The 20,634-nt window shown below is 51.7% G+C and overlaps 6 protein-coding genes across 6 annotated transcripts; 2 read left to right on the forward strand and 4 right to left on the reverse strand.

The window, feature by feature from the left end:
• Nucleotides 1-26: 26 nt before the first annotated feature.
• Nucleotides 27-3,389, reverse strand: tif32 (putative eukaryotic translation initiation factor 3 subunit EifCa; the record flags this gene model as incomplete). Its single annotated transcript, XM_057287704.1, is given in 5 exon segments — nucleotides 27-495; nucleotides 553-1,937; nucleotides 1,954-2,928; nucleotides 3,004-3,228; nucleotides 3,299-3,389. 5 exon segments carry the CDS (start codon nucleotides 3,338-3,340, stop codon nucleotides 27-29), a joined length of 3,096 nt encoding a protein of 1,031 aa, XP_057153787.1. The 5' UTR covers nucleotides 3,341-3,389.
• Nucleotides 3,390-4,199: 810 nt separating this feature from the next.
• N7519_000927 (guanine nucleotide-binding protein subunit gamma) lies at nucleotides 4,200-4,631 on the forward strand. The gene is made up of 3 exons (XM_057287705.1): nucleotides 4,200-4,355; nucleotides 4,412-4,469; nucleotides 4,529-4,631. Exons 1-3 carry the CDS (start codon nucleotides 4,204-4,206, stop codon nucleotides 4,589-4,591), a joined length of 273 nt encoding a protein of 90 aa, XP_057153788.1. The 5' UTR covers nucleotides 4,200-4,203; the 3' UTR covers nucleotides 4,592-4,631.
• Nucleotides 4,632-5,580: 949 nt separating this feature from the next.
• N7519_000928 (Rdx family protein) lies at nucleotides 5,581-6,424 on the forward strand (the record flags this gene model as incomplete). The annotated part of the gene is made up of 3 exons (XM_057287706.1): nucleotides 5,581-5,715; nucleotides 5,953-6,125; nucleotides 6,319-6,424. The coding sequence occupies 3 exons, from the start codon at nucleotides 5,581-5,583 to the stop codon at nucleotides 6,422-6,424; spliced, it is 414 nt and encodes a 137-aa protein (XP_057153789.1).
• A 929-nt stretch (nucleotides 6,425-7,353) lies between these two features.
• Nucleotides 7,354-10,378, reverse strand: pdeB (3',5'-cyclic-nucleotide phosphodiesterase PDE2; the record flags this gene model as incomplete). Its single annotated transcript, XM_057287707.1, has 3 exons — nucleotides 7,354-8,650; nucleotides 8,689-10,138; nucleotides 10,198-10,378. The coding sequence occupies 3 exons, from the start codon at nucleotides 10,376-10,378 to the stop codon at nucleotides 7,354-7,356; spliced, it is 2,928 nt and encodes a 975-aa protein (XP_057153790.1).
• Nucleotides 10,379-12,235: 1,857 nt separating this feature from the next.
• Nucleotides 12,236-13,479, reverse strand: N7519_000930 (NAD(P)H-quinone oxidoreductase; the record flags this gene model as incomplete). Its single annotated transcript, XM_057287708.1, has 3 exons — nucleotides 12,236-12,862; nucleotides 12,924-13,282; nucleotides 13,455-13,479. The coding sequence occupies 3 exons, from the start codon at nucleotides 13,477-13,479 to the stop codon at nucleotides 12,236-12,238; spliced, it is 1,011 nt and encodes a 336-aa protein (XP_057153791.1).
• A 721-nt stretch (nucleotides 13,480-14,200) lies between these two features.
• Nucleotides 14,201-19,111, reverse strand: N7519_000931 (DNA-binding E3 ubiquitin-protein ligase SNT2; the record flags this gene model as incomplete). The annotated part of the gene is made up of 4 exons (XM_057287709.1): nucleotides 14,201-16,916; nucleotides 16,969-17,623; nucleotides 17,685-18,515; nucleotides 18,577-19,111. The coding sequence occupies 4 exons, from the start codon at nucleotides 19,109-19,111 to the stop codon at nucleotides 14,201-14,203; spliced, it is 4,737 nt and encodes a 1,578-aa protein (XP_057153792.1).
• Nucleotides 19,112-20,634: the final 1,523 nt, after the last annotated feature.

The following is a 20,634-nucleotide window of genomic DNA, read 5'->3' on the forward strand; positions in this document are numbered from 1 at the left end:
TAACTGGAAAGTCGTAGCTCGGTCGTTTACTGCTGCTGCTGCTTCCATTTAGGGACCCACTTGCCACCGGCGGGCTTGGATTCCGAAGCGGGAGCAGGAGACGGAGAAGAAGATTCGCGGGGTTGACGGGGCGCCCAGCGCTCGGTGGGGGCCTCACGGGGCTCGCGGGGAGCAGGGGGAGGGGGTGCGGATCCAGCGCTGGCGGCGGCACCGGCGCGCAGGTGAGGAGGAACGTATCCACCCTTGCGGAGAGGAGCGGGCTCCTCACGGACGGGGGCACGGACGGGTTCACGAGTGGGCTCGGCGGGGACACCACCGGCTTCCTTGGCGGCTTGACGTTCTCTCCAGCTAGACGGGGCTGCGGTACGTGGGGCGATATTGAGACGGGGAGCGGTTCGTTCGAGTGGCTGTTCGAACCCACCCTTGCGAGCTGCACGGCGCGCTTCGGCTTCGGCCTCCCGCTGTTGCTGCCTTTGAGCCACCTCGTCCATTTTACTACGTGACAAGTTAGTATTAGGGATTGAAGTGAAATAAGCCAAAGGGAATACTAACGCTCGCTCTTCCTCACGCTTGGCCTTCTCCTCGGCCAAGACACGACGGCGCTCCTCCTCGCGGGCGATGCGTTCCTGCTCCTCACGCTCGGCACGCTCCTGCTCCTCTCGTCGACGAGCCTCCGCTTCCTCGCGCTCCTGCTTTTCGCGACGGCGGCGCTCCTGGACCTCCTTGACACGCTGCTTCTTCTTAGCCTCGAAGTCGCGCTCGGCGGCCTTGCGACGCTTCTCGAATTCCTCGTGGCGCTTCTCGGAAACCTCTTTGCGGAAGTTGCTGAAAACGGGAACCAGACGACCAAGACGGTGCTTGAGGGCAACGGCCTCGGCGTGCTTCTCCTTAGACTCGCGCACCTGCTCAGCGACTTGCTGCTCATAAAGCTCCCTGTCGTGCTTCTTTTGGGCATCATAATCGGCGGCGATGTGCTTCAGTTCCTCGCGACGGAAGGCACGCTCCAAGTGGTCGATACGCTTGGCAGTGGTACGGATACGGTCGTTCAGCTCGTTCTTCTCCTTCTCAAGCTGAGCCAGCTTCATAGCGCGCAGGCGGTTGGCATCAAGCTCGTCAAGGTCGATCTCGCTGACATCAATACCCTTAACACCAGTCTTGAGCTCCTCGAGCTGCTTCTTAAGCTCCTCCTGGCGGATGCGGTCCTGCTCATCCTTAATACGCTTGAGCTCACGGTCACGCTGCTCATCAGCCAGACGCTGCTTCTCAGCATCCTGGAGTTGCTGGGCACGGACACGCTTGCGAGTCTCCTCCTCACGCTGCTTGCGCTGCAGAGCATCGGTAGCGGCTTCCTTCTTCTTGTCGATAAGAACGCGACGGGCAAGGGTCTCCTCGTGCTCCTGGGCGGCACCAGCAATGGCGCGGGCCTGGGCAGTCTGCTTGGCCTGGAGACGAGCCTGGTTGTAGGAGGGATCGACGTACATGCAGGCAACGTGGAGGGTCTTGGCGAGACGGGCGACCTGGAAACGGGCGATCTCGGCGGGGGTGTGTTGCAGGCGCTGAACAGAGCCAACCTCACTCTCAGCGGAGCCAGCGCCGCTGCCGGCGTGGGTAGCCTTAGAGGAAGAGAAGACATCGGAGTCGAAAGTGAGGACGCCGGAGATGTGATCAACGCGAATAGCGAGGTCACCCTTCTTGCAACCGTTCATGATGAACTTCTCGATCATGGCGGGGGTGATCTGGAACGGAGCAGGGAACTGGGCAAGCTCGTAGACGAACTTGAGCTCAACTGACTCGTAAACCTGGGACAGCTGCTGGAACAGACGGGTGAGAATGACCTGCTGCAAAGGCACAACGTACTTCTCCATCTCGGGGTCGGCACCAATCTGCTTCAGGATGGGGGTGATCTTCTTGCAGATGGACAGGGGGTGGAAGTCAACCTCGAGGATGTTGTACAGCTTCGCGGATCTCGGGGCGCACACGGCGGAGCAGACCCTTGTTCAGAGCATCGCGGAAGAGCACAGTACGGGTGGGCGATGTGGCCATGCCGAGAAGGTTAGTGAGACGGGTGTTCTTGTTCTTGCGAGCCTCGTCCACATCGACCAGGGCGCCGCGGGAGCGGGAAGTGCTGATAACGGGGATGGACAGAGCGGAGAGTAGGACAAAGGAGGCGGCCTTGGTCATCTCGAGCTCGGTGACCGACGGGTTGTCCTTCTTGGAGCTCTGCCCGCTGGCGAGGGCCACGGAAGAAAGACGCAGGAGGTTGTAGTAGCGGTTGTAAGCGGCGGCGTGGAAGAGGTAGTTCTCGCTAACAAGGAAAATGCGGGCGAGCTTCTCGTAGTAGTTGGCCATCATGATGTTCTTGGCGGGGCGCTTGCTGAGGTTCAACAAAGTGTGGATATCCTCAATGCTGCGGAAAGCCTCCTGCCACAGCTCCAACTCAACGGCGACGTTCAACTGTTGGAAGCGGGTGTCAAGGTGACGCTGCAAGGTGTCGGCGTCGCTCAGGTTGATGGCGTGCATCTGCGAAGAGTACTTGGCGGCATTCTGGACGTGGTTGCGCAGGAGCTCACACAGGCGGCGGAACTCGGTCTTGCGGGCGTACTTCTGGCAGAACTTGAAGGCCTGCAAGGCAGTCGACTGGTACATGATCTCGAGACGGGCATTGTTCTTCAGGATCTCGAGGACGGTGCGGTAGGTCTCCCACAGGAACTTGAGCCAAGGAGTGACGACGGCGCGGTCGGTACGGTCGCGCGACTGCTCACCGGAGACAGTGGCAAGAAGGATGGTCTCGGGGGTCTCGATGGCCTCCAAATCCTCGATGTTGGAGGAAGGAGCGGCGGACTCGAGGGTCGACTGGATCTCATCAGCCTTAGCCTGGGCCTCGGTGACCTTCTGCTCGGCGAGTTCGATGAACTTCTTGAGAACAATCTGTAGAGACGGAGAAATCCTAGATTAGTGACAAGTCACAAATTTTTTTTTTCAACGCCGATCATCAACACGAACCTCGATAGTGCCGACATTGGTGTTCTGAGCAATGTTCTTGTACTGGTAAAGACCATCCTTGGCAGCCTTGCCCTTGCGAAGGTCGACGGACAGCTCAACAAATAGGAGCATCACCGGCTCGAGGGAGGCGATGGGGCTGCTACGGGTGCGCTTGGAGGTGACATGTTCGTGGAGGACAGTCAAGGCGGCGGGCGCCTGACCGACGGCGATAAGTTCCTGAGCCCTCTGTGGAAGATATAGTTATTAGCAACCGATCCATCTTGGATGTCGCGACGACAGCGACGGTGACACCTACCTTGAGGACATTCTCAGGCTTAATATGCGGAGGAGGCGGCATGATGGGTGGATGCCCCTTGGGAAAGGATCAAAGGTGGCTGATAAGAAATTAAAAAATAGAAAAAAAAAAGTTGGGCAAAGCCAGCGACACACACGGGCAGCTGGGAAGAATGCGATTAGAGATGCTGCCACGCGAATACCCGATAACGAGGGGAAGATTCACAATGTGCGTGTTGAGGCCAGAGCAAAAATTGGATCCCGCCAATGTTCCCACTTCGCGTTAAGCGATGACGATCACGTGTGGAAGCCTGAGGCAGAAATCAGAAAGTACTTGACAAGGTGATCACCTTGTCTACGAGGATGTGTCATATTGGATTACTACCTAGGTATGCATGGTATAGTTTTTTTTTATTGGTCGACTAAAATATCCCGAGTCATATACTAATATTATAATTCCAACTATCTCATTCCGACCCCGATGGTAGTTTATAGCTATATAGTTAATCCATCAAAGTTCAAACAATAAGTACCTGGTACAAGTTTTGTATTGGTCTCCACCGTACAAAATACTAGTAGTACCCCAACCCAATCTAAGTACCAGGTACTTCCTCTCCCCAATAATTTCCCCAGTATAACATATACCAACGTAACGTGTAAGGAAAAAGGGAAACCCACGGACCTGCCCAGGGATCTCAGGAAAATCCCCTCGAAACCAGCCCATTCATTTGTCCATTCTCTCTCTCATTCAAACCCGACTCCTTCACCTTCTTTTTTTCCTCTTTCCTCTTTCCTCTTCTTTGTCCGGCGTCTTGGCCCCTGATTACCCGCCCCTAACCTAATTCTTACGCCCTTGGGACACCTGCCGATCCAAAACCCCCCTCTCCCCCTTTCTCCATTCGCGCTTCCTTCACAGCTCAACACACGATGGCTCCCTACGAACTTCGATCCGGGGGTGATGTTAAGAATAAGAAGCAAAGTGTCGCCGACTTGAAATATCGTCGGTTGACCGAGCTTAATGGTCGTCTGAAGGAGGATCTGGACCGTCCACGGGTCAAGGTCTCCGAGGCAGCTCTCTCGTCCGTCAAACTCTTTTCTTTGTTGAGAAACACAAACAACTAACACCTTCCAACAGTCTCATCAGTTACTGCAACAATACTCGCGACTTTATGGTTCCATCCGTATGGGGACAGGTATGCGACCGGGTTTTTGCCTCATCGCGCGCGACCAAACTAACAAGTCCATTTCCTAGGTTGACAAGCGCGAGGATCCCTATGCTCCCCAGCAACAGGGAGGTTGCTGCACCGTCATGTAATGCACTCACGACGGGAATTTCTTTCGCCATGACATTTCGCTCTCATTTTTTCCTTTTCTACTTAATTCCGGACCCATTCACGACCCCCTTGGACCCGAACAAAGCACTGCGATTGCTTGCGCGGACAAAGATGTCGGCCTGAAAGAATCGTCTGCTGGTCTTGCACGAAAACTTCCACGCCTCCAAGGATCATACGAATCCCGTTGTGTTTTGTCGCCCTGTCCGTCCCCGGTCCCCGAACTCTGCAGACAGTGCACTTGACGATGCACTTGTTGCGCCTTACTTCTTCTCTGAATTTCACCATTCCCCCTTCTCGCTGTGTTTGTTTGGAATCGGCCTTTTCTTTTTCTTTTTCTCTTTTTCTCTTTTTCTTTTTCTTATCTTTTTCTTTCTCTTATGTATCCTTTTCTTACGGGTTCTCTTCAAATCTTCAAAAAGCCTCTATGTTTCAGGGTGTGAGAGCTGCCATTCATGTATCATAGATTCGCATGACCAATACCATATCGATCTAATCGAATTTGCGCCATTTTCATGTAATTCGGCCCCAAATTCCGGCAATCACGGCGTGCGATTTGCTTGGGGTGACCCGGTGCTCGGATTCCTTGTTTTGGCCTTGCACGGCCTAAATTGGCAATTGGCAGCTCATGCCGAGTACTTTTGTATATCCTAAATACACATAGATTCATTATTCCAATCCAGTACATTAGTATGTGTAGCAAAGTGCCTCGGTACTGATATAGACAAAAAGTCAGCCCATCCCCGCTGACATCATCCAAATTCCCATCCCACTAAGCAGCTCTGGACATCAACCCGAGGACTTGCATCCAACATACCACCTATCCAACCAGAAATAACGCCCGCAATACACCTACCTGCGTACAACACTACAAACCCCTGTCATCCCAAACACCCCATCCACACCACACCACACAATCACCTCACCATCCAATCGCACTATTCGCATCGACATCGAACCACAGTCATTCACCATGGCCGAATCTACATCGACCCCGTTAGACTCCAACCCAGATACTAGCGACAAGATCGCACCCGTGAACGTCCATCTCCCCCGCATCTCAATCCAGTTCTGCACACAGTGCCGGTGGATGCTCCGCGCCGCATACGTACGTTATTGTCTTCCCGTTTTTCTCTTTGGCCTGTCTTGTTAGAGGTCTTTGGGGTTTGGCATGTGATTGGTTGTTTTGTTATTTGGATTCTCGATACTTGATATACATATGTGTACATGTGCCTTGATATTACACATGGACATGCACCAAACTCGATATCAAGTGTCACTGTCAACACGGCCATGACTACAACCATAACCAACATCAATGCCAATACTAACACGAAAACCATAGTTCGCCCAAGAACTCCTCTCAACATTCAGCACAGACCTCGGCGAAGTCGCCCTCGTTCCTAAAACCGGCGGCGTGTTCACAGTGACGATATGGCATGGGACGATGAAGGATGGGGAGATCACGACGCAGGAGAGTATTTTGTGGGATCGGAAGAGGGATGGGGGGGTTCCCTGGTATGTTTTTATTTCCTTTCCTTTCCTTTTTTTTTTATTTTATTTTTGTCAATTATTCTATACAGTCTTCTATGCATTCGTTATACACTGCGTACGAGACTCGTCTAGTTGTGCTATTATCTGACCATTCCTTTCCCTATACAGAAGTCAAAGCGCTCAAGTCACTCGTACGGAATGTTATTGCTCCGAATAGGGATTTGGGACATACGGATCGGGCGTTGAAGAAGGAGCAGGGTGAGCAGGAGTCGAAGAAAGAGGAGGAGAGTAAGGGTAAGGCGGGTTGTGAGGATTGTCAATAGGTATTAGGTCTTGTTCTTGGGATCTGCACGTACATTCGTTTGCTTCATGTAGAAGATTTTTAGACCGTGTCAGCATAATGCTGGAATTAAATACTACTGAACATACTCACGTTAAGGTTGTTACAAGCATTGAGAACAAAATTCAGAGTCTCACTGTACACATCACATTCATTATCGCGCAGAGCGGAAGAGTCTAACAAGAGTCCATAAAAAAAAAAAGAGAGAGAGAGAAGAAAATAGACGAGACACAAGAGGATCAAGTACAGGGGAAAGAGAAAAGAATATCCAAGGCCATCAAGATCTCGAATGTCGAGTCAAAGAAACCCCACTCCTGTAAGAGATAGAACGCCGGCCTATCACCGAACTCTAAGGCAAGAGAGAACCACCATGAACATCACAAGGGCGGAGCAAAACGGAAGAAAAGAGATGAAAGAAGGTGTAGGGTAAGGATAGAAAAGGATATTCGTGGTCATCACACAGAAGTAGGTGGGCGAGCCCGATGCAAATAATCAGATGAGATGTAGGGGGACACCAATGCCAGTACCCATTGAGAGGAATACATGATATAGCGTGACTCTCAGCCTCAAAGTGGGGAGGGAGGATAGGATAAAAACATTCAACTCATCTTGTCTTGATTCTGTAATCGCTCAGACAAGCTTTGCATTTGCTTGTCCGAGGCAAACTCAAGACGTCCAGCAGAAGGTAAGAAGGTATCGTTATCGACTTCGTAGAGTCGTGACCAGGAGAGCCTATACGGTGGGAAAAGAAAATCCAAAGTCCGGCTTCTTCGACTGGTCGAGTCGTGAATTCATGGAATACCAGTGTGGTCTCCAGCCTCATCGCAAAATGAAATGTTCATAAGACCATGGCAGCATTATACACAGCTGGAGATGGTTCAAGCCTAAAAGCACCAACTATGACGGCAAGAATCATGTCTCACCGCGGACCTCGTGCGAATGGTTGCGACGCTTCCAGAAAGCAAGTCGAAGCCGACTCCTCCGCTTAGGAAGTTTGCGAGGACCATGGGAGTCATCCGCTTGCGGAGTTTCATTTTTGATGCTCTCGCCAGTAGTCGTCGACTGGGTCGTGCTGCGGGTTCCGTGGGCTCCTAGCCTGGAGAAGTCTTTGCTCGCACCATCTTCGGAGCGAGCTTGACCACGAGCGACAGAGCTACGACCGGGGCTGTAACCGCCTGCGGGCTCCGATACACCTGAAGGATACGCGTCCGCTGTGCTGGGACGTGTGCTATTGTCGTCAGGTCCTCCAAGCTCACTTGGCGGGGCACTTTCCCCGGAAAGTCGCTTTTCGTCTCCGCTATCCACCGCCAAGAAACTCGAGGCATTGGTTGCGGGAGAGATTGGTGTCATGGTGTTGCTGTAGGTGCTTTGTGTCCGTGTGCAACTATTGCGATTAGAGCCTGTGCGAGCAGACGAGCTGTGGTGCGCATGGTGTCGTTGAGAGCCGCGCTGAGAACCATGTGAAAGGCCTTGGCGGGAGCTGCTTGGTCTCTCGGCAGCCGCAGACGCCTGGTCACGCCCCACTGATCCTGATGAGGTACCACCACCGAAGGCCGAGTTGGCATACAAGACAGCAGCTAAAACAGCCGGGTCATCGGTAACAGGGCTTGTTTCTGAGAGAGGGCTATGTAGCTGTGTCGAAATAGACTCACGGGCAGACTCCGGAGCTCCTGGGATGGAGAAACAAGAAAATTCCGGCACGGCACTAGAAGATTTCCGGGATGGAAATTCAGGCGCCGGCGCCAGCGGACTTCCTGTGATCTCTATCTGGGGCCCTGTCGTATCTGGCGACACAACCGGTTCAATGTTGTTTTCGTTGTATCCACCAGAGTCTGAACTCATGGGAGATTTGACCATATCCGCTGCGCCATCTCCTGGACCGACGCGCTGCTTTTCAGGGGCTGCAGGGCTATGGGAGCGAGGCGAAACAGTGATCTCGGCCCGTTTCTCAATCGGAAGACCTTGCTTCTTCAGCTCCTCGTTAGAAAGTTCTTGCCACCGTGCCTGGTTGCGGAGGATATGGTCTGTAGTGAACTGCAACTGCGGTAGAAGGTCGGAAATGCCTTCAAAGAGTGGCAGTGCGAATATCGACATGAATCCAATTTGACCAGTAGCCAGCTTGTAGATGTTCCCTAGTTCGGGTGGCCCGCCAAACAGTGCAGTTTCCATTCCAACCTCCCTTTCCATCTCCCCTGGTTGGCGAATTCCTCTTGCAGTATTTGCGTCCACTTCTTTGCAACCTCCCACGGTCGAGCCACGTTGCTGATGTCGGCACATTTGATCAGTAATCCACAAACGAGGGTCTTGTACATGTCGACATCTTGCGGCTTCCAGCCCTCAATAGATCGGTTGTTTTCGTAGAACTTTTCTTGGAATGAGCCCATTCGCTGCATGAACTTCTGATGCACACCCATGTCGGTGGCCAGGATAGAGCTGATAAGGAGCTTCCGCAGCTGATTGTCCTTGAATGCCGCAGGCCAGTGGCGACGCAAAATCTGGGAGAAGGCGGCGCAGTGGAAGGCCTCCAAGACGGAATTGTCATTGTAAAGTTGAGCCAGAGGTGCGTTGAGTTTGACAAGGAAAAAATTGTTGACACCTGGGTGGCCAACGTCGTGACCAATGGCTGAGATAAGGAGGGTAAGGGCATCGAATGGCGTGAGAAGGGAGGTGATAGGAGTTTCGGGGACAGGAGATTGACCAATGGATTCATACGGGGGCAAGGCACCAATGTGTAGCAGGAAGCAAAAGACGGATTGCAGCACATCAATCGCATGGCGGAAATTGTGGTAAAGCACGAAAGAGTTATAGGCGGCGCGACAGGCGAGAAGGAAAGTTTGCAATTCATCAGGGGTCAACCTCCAATGGTCCAATCCCGGCATGTTCAGAGCATGTTGTATCATCTCACAAGCGCCAAAGACTAGTTCGTCCTCGGTAAATTCATGAGCGCAGAACTTCCAACTGCCCACCTGCTCTTTGATACAAGGGATACGCGCGGGATCGATGTTGAGATCCTGCTCCTGGAATTCATCATGGATGACTTCTTCTGGGTTGCAAATTCCTTTCATGAGTTTTGAAACCATGGCTTCTCTTAGATAAGAATATGGCTGCTCATCATGCACACCGACCCAAGAAAGCTTTCTTTGCTTCCTCCGTGCGAGGAATCGGGACATCTCTCTCTGGGCCGCTTTGCGAGTACGGTAGGCATGAACCACGAGCCCTTGAATGCGTGACCGATCTAGCGGAGTCGTCAAGACATCCATAGCACCGGCATCAAGACAGCGCGCAATCTGCTTGTGTTCCAACGTGAGAGGTCCTTGAGAATCTGGTTGACTGGTAGGGCCGGTGGCCGCGTTGTCGCCGGTTGTATCGGGAGTAGGAAGGCGCAAAATAGCAATAGGAATGACCAAATTTGGTCCCTCTTGGGCTTGAATGTCGTTCGAGACACCCGATAGAAGGGACAGGCCCCGTGCTTCGTCGGACTGTGTCGAAAATGTGAAAGTGCGGTGGATGGAGCCCGGTGACGGAGGAGCGTTATCTGCCCACGAGGCGCGACTGGCTTTTCGACGAGCCAGGTTCGACTCTTCGCCGCTAAAATCCACCTCGAAGAATGCGAAAATCGGGTTACACTCGCTGCCCGACCGGTCGCTGAGCTCGGCCAGCTTGGTGGCGAAGGATGAACCGTTGTGGCAGAGGTAGACTGCGAAACCGGGAGTAATTAGTAAAATTATCAAACGCAGCGCAGTCTGCAGAACCTACCTTGTTTGCACACTAACAACAGCTGTTCCACATCCGCCTGTAAGGCCTCCGGCTCCTCTGGGGTCGTGAAGGAACCTGAGGACGATATCGTTAATGCATCAATGGAATTTCTGCGCACCCATCTCTCCGACCGCACTCGGTCGTCAATCAAGAGGCCCGCGCAATCCACGCGGTCCACCATAGTGCTAGGAGGTTGGGAACGACCCCCCGAGCAGGCTGGGATCACAAGACCGACAAGAACTCAATCGGTTCGCAGAATAGGAAAGGAGTCGGTCGGTGCGCTCCTGACTCGCATATGGCCCGGATGATGAAGACCGAGGCGTTCGGCTGGGGGGATGATGGAAGGTACGAGGGCGGTTTTGGGAGGTGAAGAAAAAACGAGCGGCGAGGTTGGGGGTTTATGGGAGATCGGGAGAGATCCGACTAAATCGGCACAAAGAAAGTCGGAAAAAGGAATGACAGGAGTCGGCAAGCAAGCTCTCAGTTCACCGAATCGAACAATGGAGTTGTTTCCTGCAGCGAGGCAGTCCGAGTCGCGTTGTGGACTGGAAGTTCCGAGACAAGCCCCAGAGCCTAGACTTGTCCTGAGACTTGTCGCACTAAACAGATCGAGCGCGCAACCCACTTTTTCCACCCCGGAGTCAGATTCGGAAGAGCGATGGGATGAAAGCGACACGTGAGTCGAGGACGAAGGGGGTTCAATTGGTGAAAGAACAGAAAGGGAGAAGAAGCGGGAAAAGGACGTCAGTTCGACATGGTGTGTGTAATGGAGATAGCGTGTAGCGGTGAGATCAACAAAGAAAAGATGAAAAGGGAAAAGAGAAGAGAAAATAAAGAAGCAAAAGAGCAAAATACACCCAAAGCTGAGTGACAGTGGAGGGGCGAACACGGGGAAGGGGCTTCTTTCCTCCTTCCAGAAGGCCTTGGGGCGGGACGGGATGATCCTCAGGTAATCTTAGTGGTTACAGTCTTTACTAGTTGGGTATTAATTTTGTTACATATTAACATTGGATACGATGGATGGATTTGGTTAGTTGCAGTTTGTATATATATGCTATTATCTATCATAGAATAATCATCTATATATTATATCTTCTTTTCTTCTACTTATATACCCATCTCTTCTGGCAGAGCCTCCAATCGTAACCAGTGGACCCAATGACGCCTCTTTTTTTTTTCTAGAAGGTCAGCGGGTTAGTCAGCGCAGATTCTGTAACACAATACACCTGGGGCTATGCAGTCTTCAGGGCTAGATGCATAGATAACATAGGATATTTAGATATATCCATGGATATAGACGTATAAGTGTTAATACCTAGGTAGTTATAGTGATATCACATATATACATTTTATTTTACATACGTATCTTATATACCAAAATAATGTAAAGAATATGCCCAGGCGAATACTGCAGAATCGCAAAAAAGATGCGAAAAACGAGTGGATAGGACGTTTGGGCCCATTTGGGGCCAAATCTGAAATAATCCGAGGTGATCTCATCGACTGCTGATTAGTCGATGGAGGTTCTCCACTTCCAGAAATGGATCACCTGCAGGACAATTGCATGCACCTTTAATTGACACGTTATTATTCTCTACGGAGTATTAATTATATTCATTCTATAAATCTAAATCTACATACATTTCCAAGGTTACTATGTGTATAGATAATATGGCTCTAGTAATACCTCTAGTACCTACCTAGATAGGTAGGTATGGCCTTGCCTAATTTCCTTGCAATCCTCCCATGGTTCACTTGCTGATCGCTACCATGTGATTGGGGAAACCCTAGCCAATCAACATGAGGTAGCGATAGCTGCATGTCGCCTAGTTACTTTCGAAACTGGAGTTTATGGCATTAGTACTAAGTTGCAATAATAGCCCTGGAGGTACTTCTGCATATTAAATTCTGCAAATGGAAAGGTGGAGTTCTCGACTTTGTCGATCTCTTGGCTATGTATCAGATTATGTACATAACTGGCTTCCAAGGAACCGGAATATATCTACGGAGTACATATCTCAGTTATATATTTCCCCGTCTACTCGAAAACACAAATAATCTTCCCCTTAGTAGTGTTACTCTCAAGCAACTTATGCGCCTCCTCAATCTTCTCAAACGGAAACACCTTCTCCACAAAAACCTTAAACGTCCCATCACAGAACTGCGGCAAAGCATGCTCAACAAGCGTATCGCGCAATTTCCGCTGGTACTCCAGATCCCGACTGCGCAGCGTGCTCCCCTCAATCCGCACACGCTTATACAGCAACGGCGCAATGTTTACTCCCTCGGGTAACTTACCGCCACCCATAAGACCCAGCAAGACAATGCGACTGTCGCGCGCCGCCACGTCCAGATTACCCTGGAAATACGTCGCGCCGATGAAGTCGACGGTTACGTCGACGCCCGCGCCAGACGTCGCGGACTGGATCTCCGCGGCCCAGTCCTGGGTCTTGTAGTTGAAGGCTTTTGTCACGCCGAGTTCTTTTTCTAGGAAGTCGATTTTCTCTTGCGAGCCTGCTGTTGCGTAGATGGCTTTTGCGCCGGCGGCTTTGGCGAGCTGGATTCCGGAGATTGAGACTGATGATGCGCCCGCGTGCCAGAGGACGCTTTGGCCTGATTGGAATTCGCCGATTAGGAAGAGCGCTTGCGAGGCTGTGATCCAGGTCTGCGGGAATGATCAGTTAGTCTGGGTTCGTTTTAGTTGGCGATTGTATTGCGGTGCGCACCTCCGGCACTCCGGCTGCCTCTTCCCATGATAGCTCTTGCGGCTTGTGTACTAGCATGTGAGTTGAGACCGAGATGTACTCTGCGTAGGCGCCACCGTAGGCCAGTCCGAGCACTTCATCTCCGATCTTGAAGTCTTCGTGTCCGTCTGGTCCGAAGCTCTCGATCACACCCGAGAACTCTACGCCCATGGTTGGGGGTGCTTGGGGTGGGAGTGGGTATAGACCCTCGCGCTGAAGCAGATCCATGCGGTTCAGTCCGAAGGCCCGGATCTTGACGATGGCTTGGCCTTCTGCAGCTGTGGGCTTGGCGATCTGGTCGATGAAGAGGCTTGTTGCGGGGCCTTTGCCGCCTTTGATGCCTGGGGATTGTTAGTATTGGAGTTCACATTGTGTAAACTGTTTGAGGTGCGAATATGGAGGAAAGAGAGTGAGAAGGGCGAATGGGTTGATATCGGTTCATGATCCTCAATACTTCCAAAAGATGTAGATGATATCAGGTGGGAGATGTTCTTCAACCCCGCGTTCACTTACCGATAGCTCGCATGGTGTCGCTCATCTTGAATGATATGTACAGTGTACAATGGGTGTTTTCTAGGCAAATATTTGCAGAAGATACCTTTACTTATATGCTAACAGCGATCCAGTTACCTACCTATGACGAGCTGACCTCATCTGGGAATTTGATCGGCATTTGTCAGCATCGCCAGCTTCCGAGGTCCACTGTACCTTGAGAGGGTCAATAATCCATGCCGGACAGCCGAGTGGGTAATGTACGAGTGCTAAAGAATCAGAAAAAGTAGGTCGTAGCAATGCTAATCAATTCATCTAGCTGGAAATAATGGGTAATGGTAATATCAATCATAAAGTGGCCAGTCCTACTCCATGCAATCCATGATTTTCGACGATATCAAGCCCTCCAACCGTAACAGACTCCACGGACTTTTCCCAGGTGCCGTAATTCAAGACGCCAGAAAAATAGCAAGCACATAAGAAAAAGAAGAAACCATAAAGTGCGAAAGATGGTGGCCGACAGGTGGATCGACCGGCTAGAAAGGCTCGGGATCCCCGGTGGCTGGAAGGGAAAGGAGAAAAAAAGAAAAAAAAGAAAAGGAGAATAACAAAGAGAAAACACTGGAGGAAACGAAAACCCAACCGCGAACACACTTTTTGTTCATGGGATGCCGTGGCATGCATATGCAGTAGCAGTAAAAGCAAATGGGAAAGGACATAGGTCACTATCATACAACACGGTTATGAGCACTCGTGTGGGAATATCGTTATGAGAGAAGGTTCTTCAGCGATGGGCTTGCGCTCGCTCCGGTCCCAGCCGCTGTGCCATTGACCCCGGGGTTTCGACTGCCTGGTGGCCCGCCCATCAGAGAAGGTGGTGTATCTTCCGGTCGAGTGGGAGGAGTGGCGGTTGGCGCCCGCGGATCCATACGTGCCTGCGTCACCGGTGGTGAGTGAGAGGGGGCTGCTACCACACGCTCGACAGAGTACATGCGAGGAGGTGGGCCACCATTAAGAGCGCTCAGCGAGGTCTGGGGTGATCGGTTGACCATCGTTGCTTGCACGATTGGAGGGGACGCAGATGCTGCATATGATCGCGGCGGTGGCTGCGAAAGATGCGGCGAGCGGGCCGGCACAGGGCCATATGGGCTCTGGTGGGTGGAATACGGCGGCGGCGGCGGTCCCGAAGGGCCAGCGCTGGTATAGTGTTGAGGTGGTGGTCCTGCGGGATGGGGTGGCGGATAGTTATTCATATGATGGGCAGGTGGCTGTGTCGGGGGATAAGGAGACGGCGACATGCCGTTGCGAAGACCGATATCGGCCGTATGACGTTGCTCGTATGGTCCAGTGTATCCTGGTCCCGGGAGTCCGCTGGGTGGGTGAGCAGGAGGCATCGGGCGCCCAAGCACACCGCTAGGAGGAGGATGCGGGTGTGGGTGAGGATGTGGGTGCGGCAAAAATGCATGGCCTGCATGGCCCGCATGACCTGCATGAGCGGGCATTCGTGAAGTGGGTATCATGGGACGTTGAGCAGAGTAAGGCGAAGGCCGTTGGTCGGGCGTAGGCTCTGGCACAGGCGGAGGGGGAGGAGGCGCCGGATTCTTCAAGTGGCATTTATGACATTCGTATGCCAGTTCGCAAGGATCTCCATTATGTTGGGGGAAGGCACCTTGAGGCGGATGATGGGGGAGCCCCGAGCCATTGACCATAGGAGGTCGTCGCCCAATGGCCCACCACCTGGGACTAAAGCCGGTGGCACAACGGACGCATTGACGGTTGGTCTCCACGCCAGGAGCAGCCGGTCGCGGTGCAACATGGTTGTCAGTATCAATGTCCATAGGATCTTCAGCCACCTCCTCTAAAACTGGTTGAACTTTGTGAATGTCCTTCGAAGCTGGCGTGGTACTCGTCGAAACCCGGCGGTTCACATTGGTGGAAGGGTGTGGAGGGGCTCCAACAGATTGATGCAAGTACGCCGCTTTGCGAACGGTTCCAGTAAGGGTAAGATCGGCCTGCTTGTAGGTCTGGGCGAATAATTGGAGAGCGTTTAGATGGCCCTGGTTTGTCTGCTCACCGATTGCGTGCAGAACAGTCTGCACGTTGTGGTTTGGACAGTAAACAGCAGGTGTCGCTGCTCCAACATCTTCGCCTAGACGGATAGCTCGCATGCTGTCGCGGCGCGAGCTCTTGACGGGCGTGATATCAAAGCCGAACCGGTAGTGTGCTTGGAAAGCACAGCCCACGTGGAAGTGAGCATTGCAGCCAGCAAAGCTACATGGAACGCATGCGCCCTTACTTGACTTGCAGACCTTGCACGTCTCGCGCCACCGCTCCATGGGAATAGATCCGAATCCTTCCGCAGGCTCAAGCTCCTCTGCATCGCCGTATTTCAACTCCGGGGTCCACAAGGTGCAAAGCACGTGGGCCCAGTTGTTGCCTGCAGTACGCTTCAGGGGTTCCCGAGGACCAACAGGCTTGCCAACGGCCTCCTGCCGCTGGCGATAGAGCTTGATCGCCTCGGCCACCATCTCCTTCTCCATGCGCTCCTTTTCCTTGTCGCGCTCAGTCTTCTTCCGGGAGTTGCTCTTGGGCGTTTCCATAAGGTCGTGCTCGGTCCATGAGACTGGGCAAAGAACGCATGTGTAGTTTGTAGAAATCGAGGGAGTGCGGTCGTTGGAGCACATATCACACAGCCATTTGTTGCCGGGGCGCGAATCTCGTACACCATAGCAATTGCGATGGACCGTAAGACGGCAATCCCGACACGAAAGATGCTCTTCGCCCGAAGGTTCAACTTGGTTGCAGATTGAACAAGGGAGAGTCTTGGCCTTTGGCGGGTCGGGAACAATCGGTGGAGCTTCCACGACTTTCTCGGGGACTGTCTTCTTCTTCGGCATAGGTTCCACAGATGTCGCAGTTGAAGGTGCGGGGGTTTCCTTGACCTTCTTTTTCGTCGGGTCCACCTTGCCTTCCACTTTTGGTTCTGCCTTTCCTTCCATCAAAAGTCGAGGGTTTGTATCAAGCGGAATTCCCATCGCGGTAGCCGTAGTTGCCGTAGCCGGTGTGATCACGAACGGGGTTTCGGTAGCTACAATCAGTTGCGCGAGCATTTCCTCGTCGATGCGGCGTCGCCATGACTTGTTACCGCTGCTTGCGAGCCTCTTTGCAAGCTCGTCAACATCCTCGTATTGGATCCCGTATTTCCGCCATAGCAAAGCACAGCGAAGACAAAGCGCAACGGTCAGCATAGGGCCCTTGTCTTTCTTGTTTGACGGCTCAGACGGAATAACGGTGCCTGGTGGAACTAGAGGTGCACGGCGCCACTGTCGCGAATGGCGGGTGGAGCAGAACTTGCAATGGAATCCACGCTTCTGGACAACGGCTTTCTCGGAGTCAAAGGCGGAATCATCATGATCATCGGCCACATCATCAAGTAGTTTAGATGAAACTACACTGTGGCGGCGAACCTCCTTCTTGCCACGTCTGCCTTCATAACTGCCCCAAATCTTCCGACCACTGGGGGGTTTTCTTCCACATGTAGTAGAAACGGACGATCTGATAGATAGGGACAGTCTTGACGTGCTTCATGATATTGCGCCATTCGGATCCATATTTGGCGACACCTTGTTCGAATAGCTTGAGCTCCTCTGGCCGAATGTGGGGCTCTTTAAGATCCTTGTACTTGTTGGTTTTCTTCAGCTTAGCAAGGGCAGCCTGGACATCGAAGTTCTCAGAGTAAAGAAGTGCAAGGGCTCTGTCGAGGAAATTCGTGGAGTATTTCTCAACTCCAATAGCAGGGGCCAGTTCCTTGGCTTGGCGCATGTAGTCGTCGATGAACTTTTCTCGATCCGCATCGCTCAAATGAGAGCCAGGTGCATCATCTTCGCCGCGGGCGGGGATCTGATCAGCAGTGGGCATTTTGAATTGAAGTTCGGCTGTGCGCGCCTGTTTTCCATTGATTGCGACCGGTTCATCCAGACCACGATGCACATAGCCCGTTGGCTCATCTTGAACCCACTTCGGTCGGTTTGCCCTTTCGTGCTTTGCAGCTTCCATTGCTGCCTGCGCATCCTTGGAGAGTTTGCCGTCCTTTTTTGATTTCTTCTTCGCATCAAGTGGCTTCACGTATTCTACAGCGCGGCCTGGCCAGGGGGGGACCATCGCCTGGTGTCGAGTTCCTGAGACGTGAGCTAGCTCGGGGATAAATTCGATCATCGTAGTCAAGAGCATCCTCCACGCGGCAGTGAATACCCAGGTACCGGTAAGGCCACATTTTAGCGTGTGCGATCTGTTCCGCGGTTGCGGGCTGAGGCATGGAATTTTCCTCGGCTCCTGGGGTGCTGACAGAGGTACCATTTGCTGTACCATTCGCATGATTAGGATCCTCTTCCTCCTCTTCTTCCATTATCACATCCTCGCCATCGGTTCGGATGCTGCCAGTTAATGGTGTGTTGCGTGCTTCGAGCTTGCGCTCCTGGGCGCGACTGCAAGCGGCACAAGCCCAAGCAAAGCCTCGAGCCGGTTTCTTGGTCAAGGCGGGCCGTACACAATGCATGTGATATGTTGAATTGCAAACTGCACAGTCAACTGATTCGTTGTGTGCAGCGTACAAACAGCATCGTTTGCAAGTCTTGACGGCACCCGTCAATTCTTTTCCCTTGCCGATCTCAACAAGAATGAATCTCCAGCGTTCGTCGAGAACCTTCTTGACGTTCCCCGGAACATTAATGATATCTTTAGTCGGAATGACATCGTAAAGACGCTGGATATACCGGTCGAACATTTTGTCATACCAGAAACAGTTTCTCGTCTTCTTATAAGCACTAAGGTCCTCGATCTCTGACACATGCCGAATATCACACTTGCCCCGTAGTGAAGAAAGAGGGCAGGTGTCGGAGTGCATTGAAGCAAACAGAAACCGAGTGTCTGGAGAATGGCGCTGAATATCTCGTGGGCGATAATACCAGTTGACTCTCATAGCCTCAATGAAGCCACCCGGCTTGGTTTTGGATGGAAGAAATTCCATGATGCGGGCTAGATAATATGGCTCACCCGGAGGTTCGCAAATTAAATAAACATGGTCTATACAAAAAAGAAGTTTAGTGTCATAACAACCACTTTGAAGTGGGGGGGGGGGGCTAACCATTGAGGGCAAAAGTGGTGCCATCATCGGCTATTAATTGGCCATCTTTCAGATAGGGCCCCGAGTTTTCGAAGCTCACCATATTGGTGAAATCCCCCCCCTCGGAATCGCCTGGAGGGGAGGTAAATATCTTCTTCACCGCACCGCCCGAGTTGGGAGTTGAGCTTGGCGTGCTGGCGGGTTGTTTGCGTTTTCTCAAATTAGATCCATTCACATCATCCGGTCTGGCGGAAAATGAAGAGGTGCCAGGAATAGAATCTTTTGCTCCATTTGCGTTCTGGCCATTGCTCAGGCTCTTACGTGGCGCCGACGAGGTCTTCTCATCGAGATTAGCGCCGTTGGCGTTGTTGGGTGTGCCGCTATTTCTTTTGGCTGACTTTGAGTTTGGCGCGGAGAGATCAATGTCCGCGTCCAGGTCACGGTCCTCCGCGTAATTTGGCCGAGGGGCATTCCGACCTCTCGATCGCGTGCCATACGCGGTGGCGGAGCCGTTAGCCGAATCGGCCACTGCCTCCGGAGAGTTGGGAGTGGTCATTGAGTGAGTTCCTTAGTCATCCACCGGCAAATGAAGAGTGAACGTGATAGAAATATAAAGCCCAGGGAGAGCTGTGGCGGGTGATTAGTGGGAACCCGGTAGCCTTGGAACTTTAGAAAAAGGGAGAAAGCAAAAGGAAGAAAATGGCAAAAAATACAAGAGTGGGCAGATATTGGGATTTCAGCGGGTACACGCGAAGAACTTCAGGGAGTTGCGAAGGGGAAAACCGAAAGAAAAAGTGGGAAAGACAAAGAGTGGACCGTGTCAGATCTTATTTCTCTGCAGGGGTGAAGGGCGTTCCGATATCAAGAACCATCCGAGAGAACATTGATAGGGGAGTTGACAATAGAGCTGCAATATTGGAAGGGGAAGGGAATAATGAGATAGTAGAATAGAGGACTTACAATGAATAGAAATAGAAATAGGGATGAAATGAATAAGGGGAGAATGGAAAAATGGGAGAATGGGAGAGTAGAAGAATAGAAGAATAGAGAGGAGAGAGAAAGAGAACAGTAGATAGAGTGGAGGGATATGAGGGATATGAGGATATGGGTCGGGAGAAGCGGGTCAAAAGTTATTTAGCGGGAAAAAAAGACGATATAGCCCAACGGGGAATGGGGAAGGGGAAGAGAAGGAAAGGGAAAAAAGAGAAGAGAAGAGTCGAGGATCCCGACCTGGCCCCTAGTCCCAATATGTTAATATGACGGATCCCTAAGGACATGGGAACCAAAACCTCTTTTGGACCTCCCTTGCTCGATCTACTTAATATTTTCTATCAGACGGAGTTCATGTAGAGGAATGCTGGTATGCGGGAACGTGTATAATCATATCTTCAAAGGGAAGAGACAATACTAGATGTTATATGCACATATGTGGTTTATCCTTCTTCTGTTGATATTGGAAAAAATTACCAGATACATGAGTAGTACCTTTTGGGCTATTTGCTATTTTGTGATTTTTTCCCCGTTCGCCTGATCCTGTGCGACCAAACACACATTGGCTACGAATCTCGGGAGAGGCAAAAGGGGGAGAGTCTATAAGGATAGAATACTATAGGTCCTTAGGCGCGTCGGATATCGAGGGTCTATGAATTAGCAAGAGCAGAGTAGCAGAGTAGCAGAGTATCTTAATCATATACGGAGTAGGTAATTTAAACTTCTCTCCAATGACGATCGATGCCGCCGAGAACTGGCCGAAGACTGTGAAGGTCTGAACTGGGTATAACGTGCCGGTCTACTCCGTTGGGAAATCCACCCATGGGCCCAGGTAATTTCCAAGGTTTATGGAGTATGGAATCAGGATATAACCTGTCTATGTGTGGACGGAGTGTATATGGAGTATGAATTGATCTAGGGTTGAGGTGAGATCAGGTGTATATCTGGGAGATATATACGGCGATCAGACCTCCGAGGGACAACAGATCCAAACCATCCCGACAATTACATTCATAACCTTTACCATTGGCTTGAAACGTGTTCTCTCTTCGTATTAAACCTGACTTGAAACGTTTGCAATCCTTTTTT

Source organism: Penicillium mononematosum (assembly GCF_028829835.1).
Source record: "Penicillium mononematosum strain IBT 11891 chromosome Unknown utg000001l:1.0-4488741.0:1.0-4491989.0, whole genome shotgun sequence".
Classification (NCBI taxonomy): Eukaryota; Fungi; Ascomycota; class Eurotiomycetes; order Eurotiales; family Aspergillaceae; genus Penicillium; species Penicillium mononematosum.

Bases quoted from the DNA above. Each gene is read 5' to 3' on its own strand.
- N7519_000927 (XM_057287705.1), top strand. From the start codon at position 4,204: ATGGCTCCCTACGAACTTCGATCCGGGGGTGATGTTAAGAATAAGAAG. The intron at 4,356-4,411 runs GTCCGTCAAACT...ACCTTCCAACAG, and splicing joins GTCTCCGAGGCAGCTCTCTC to TCTCATCAGTTACTGCAACA. The intron at 4,470-4,528 runs GTATGCGACCGG...TCCATTTCCTAG, and splicing joins TTCCATCCGTATGGGGACAG to GTTGACAAGCGCGAGGATCC.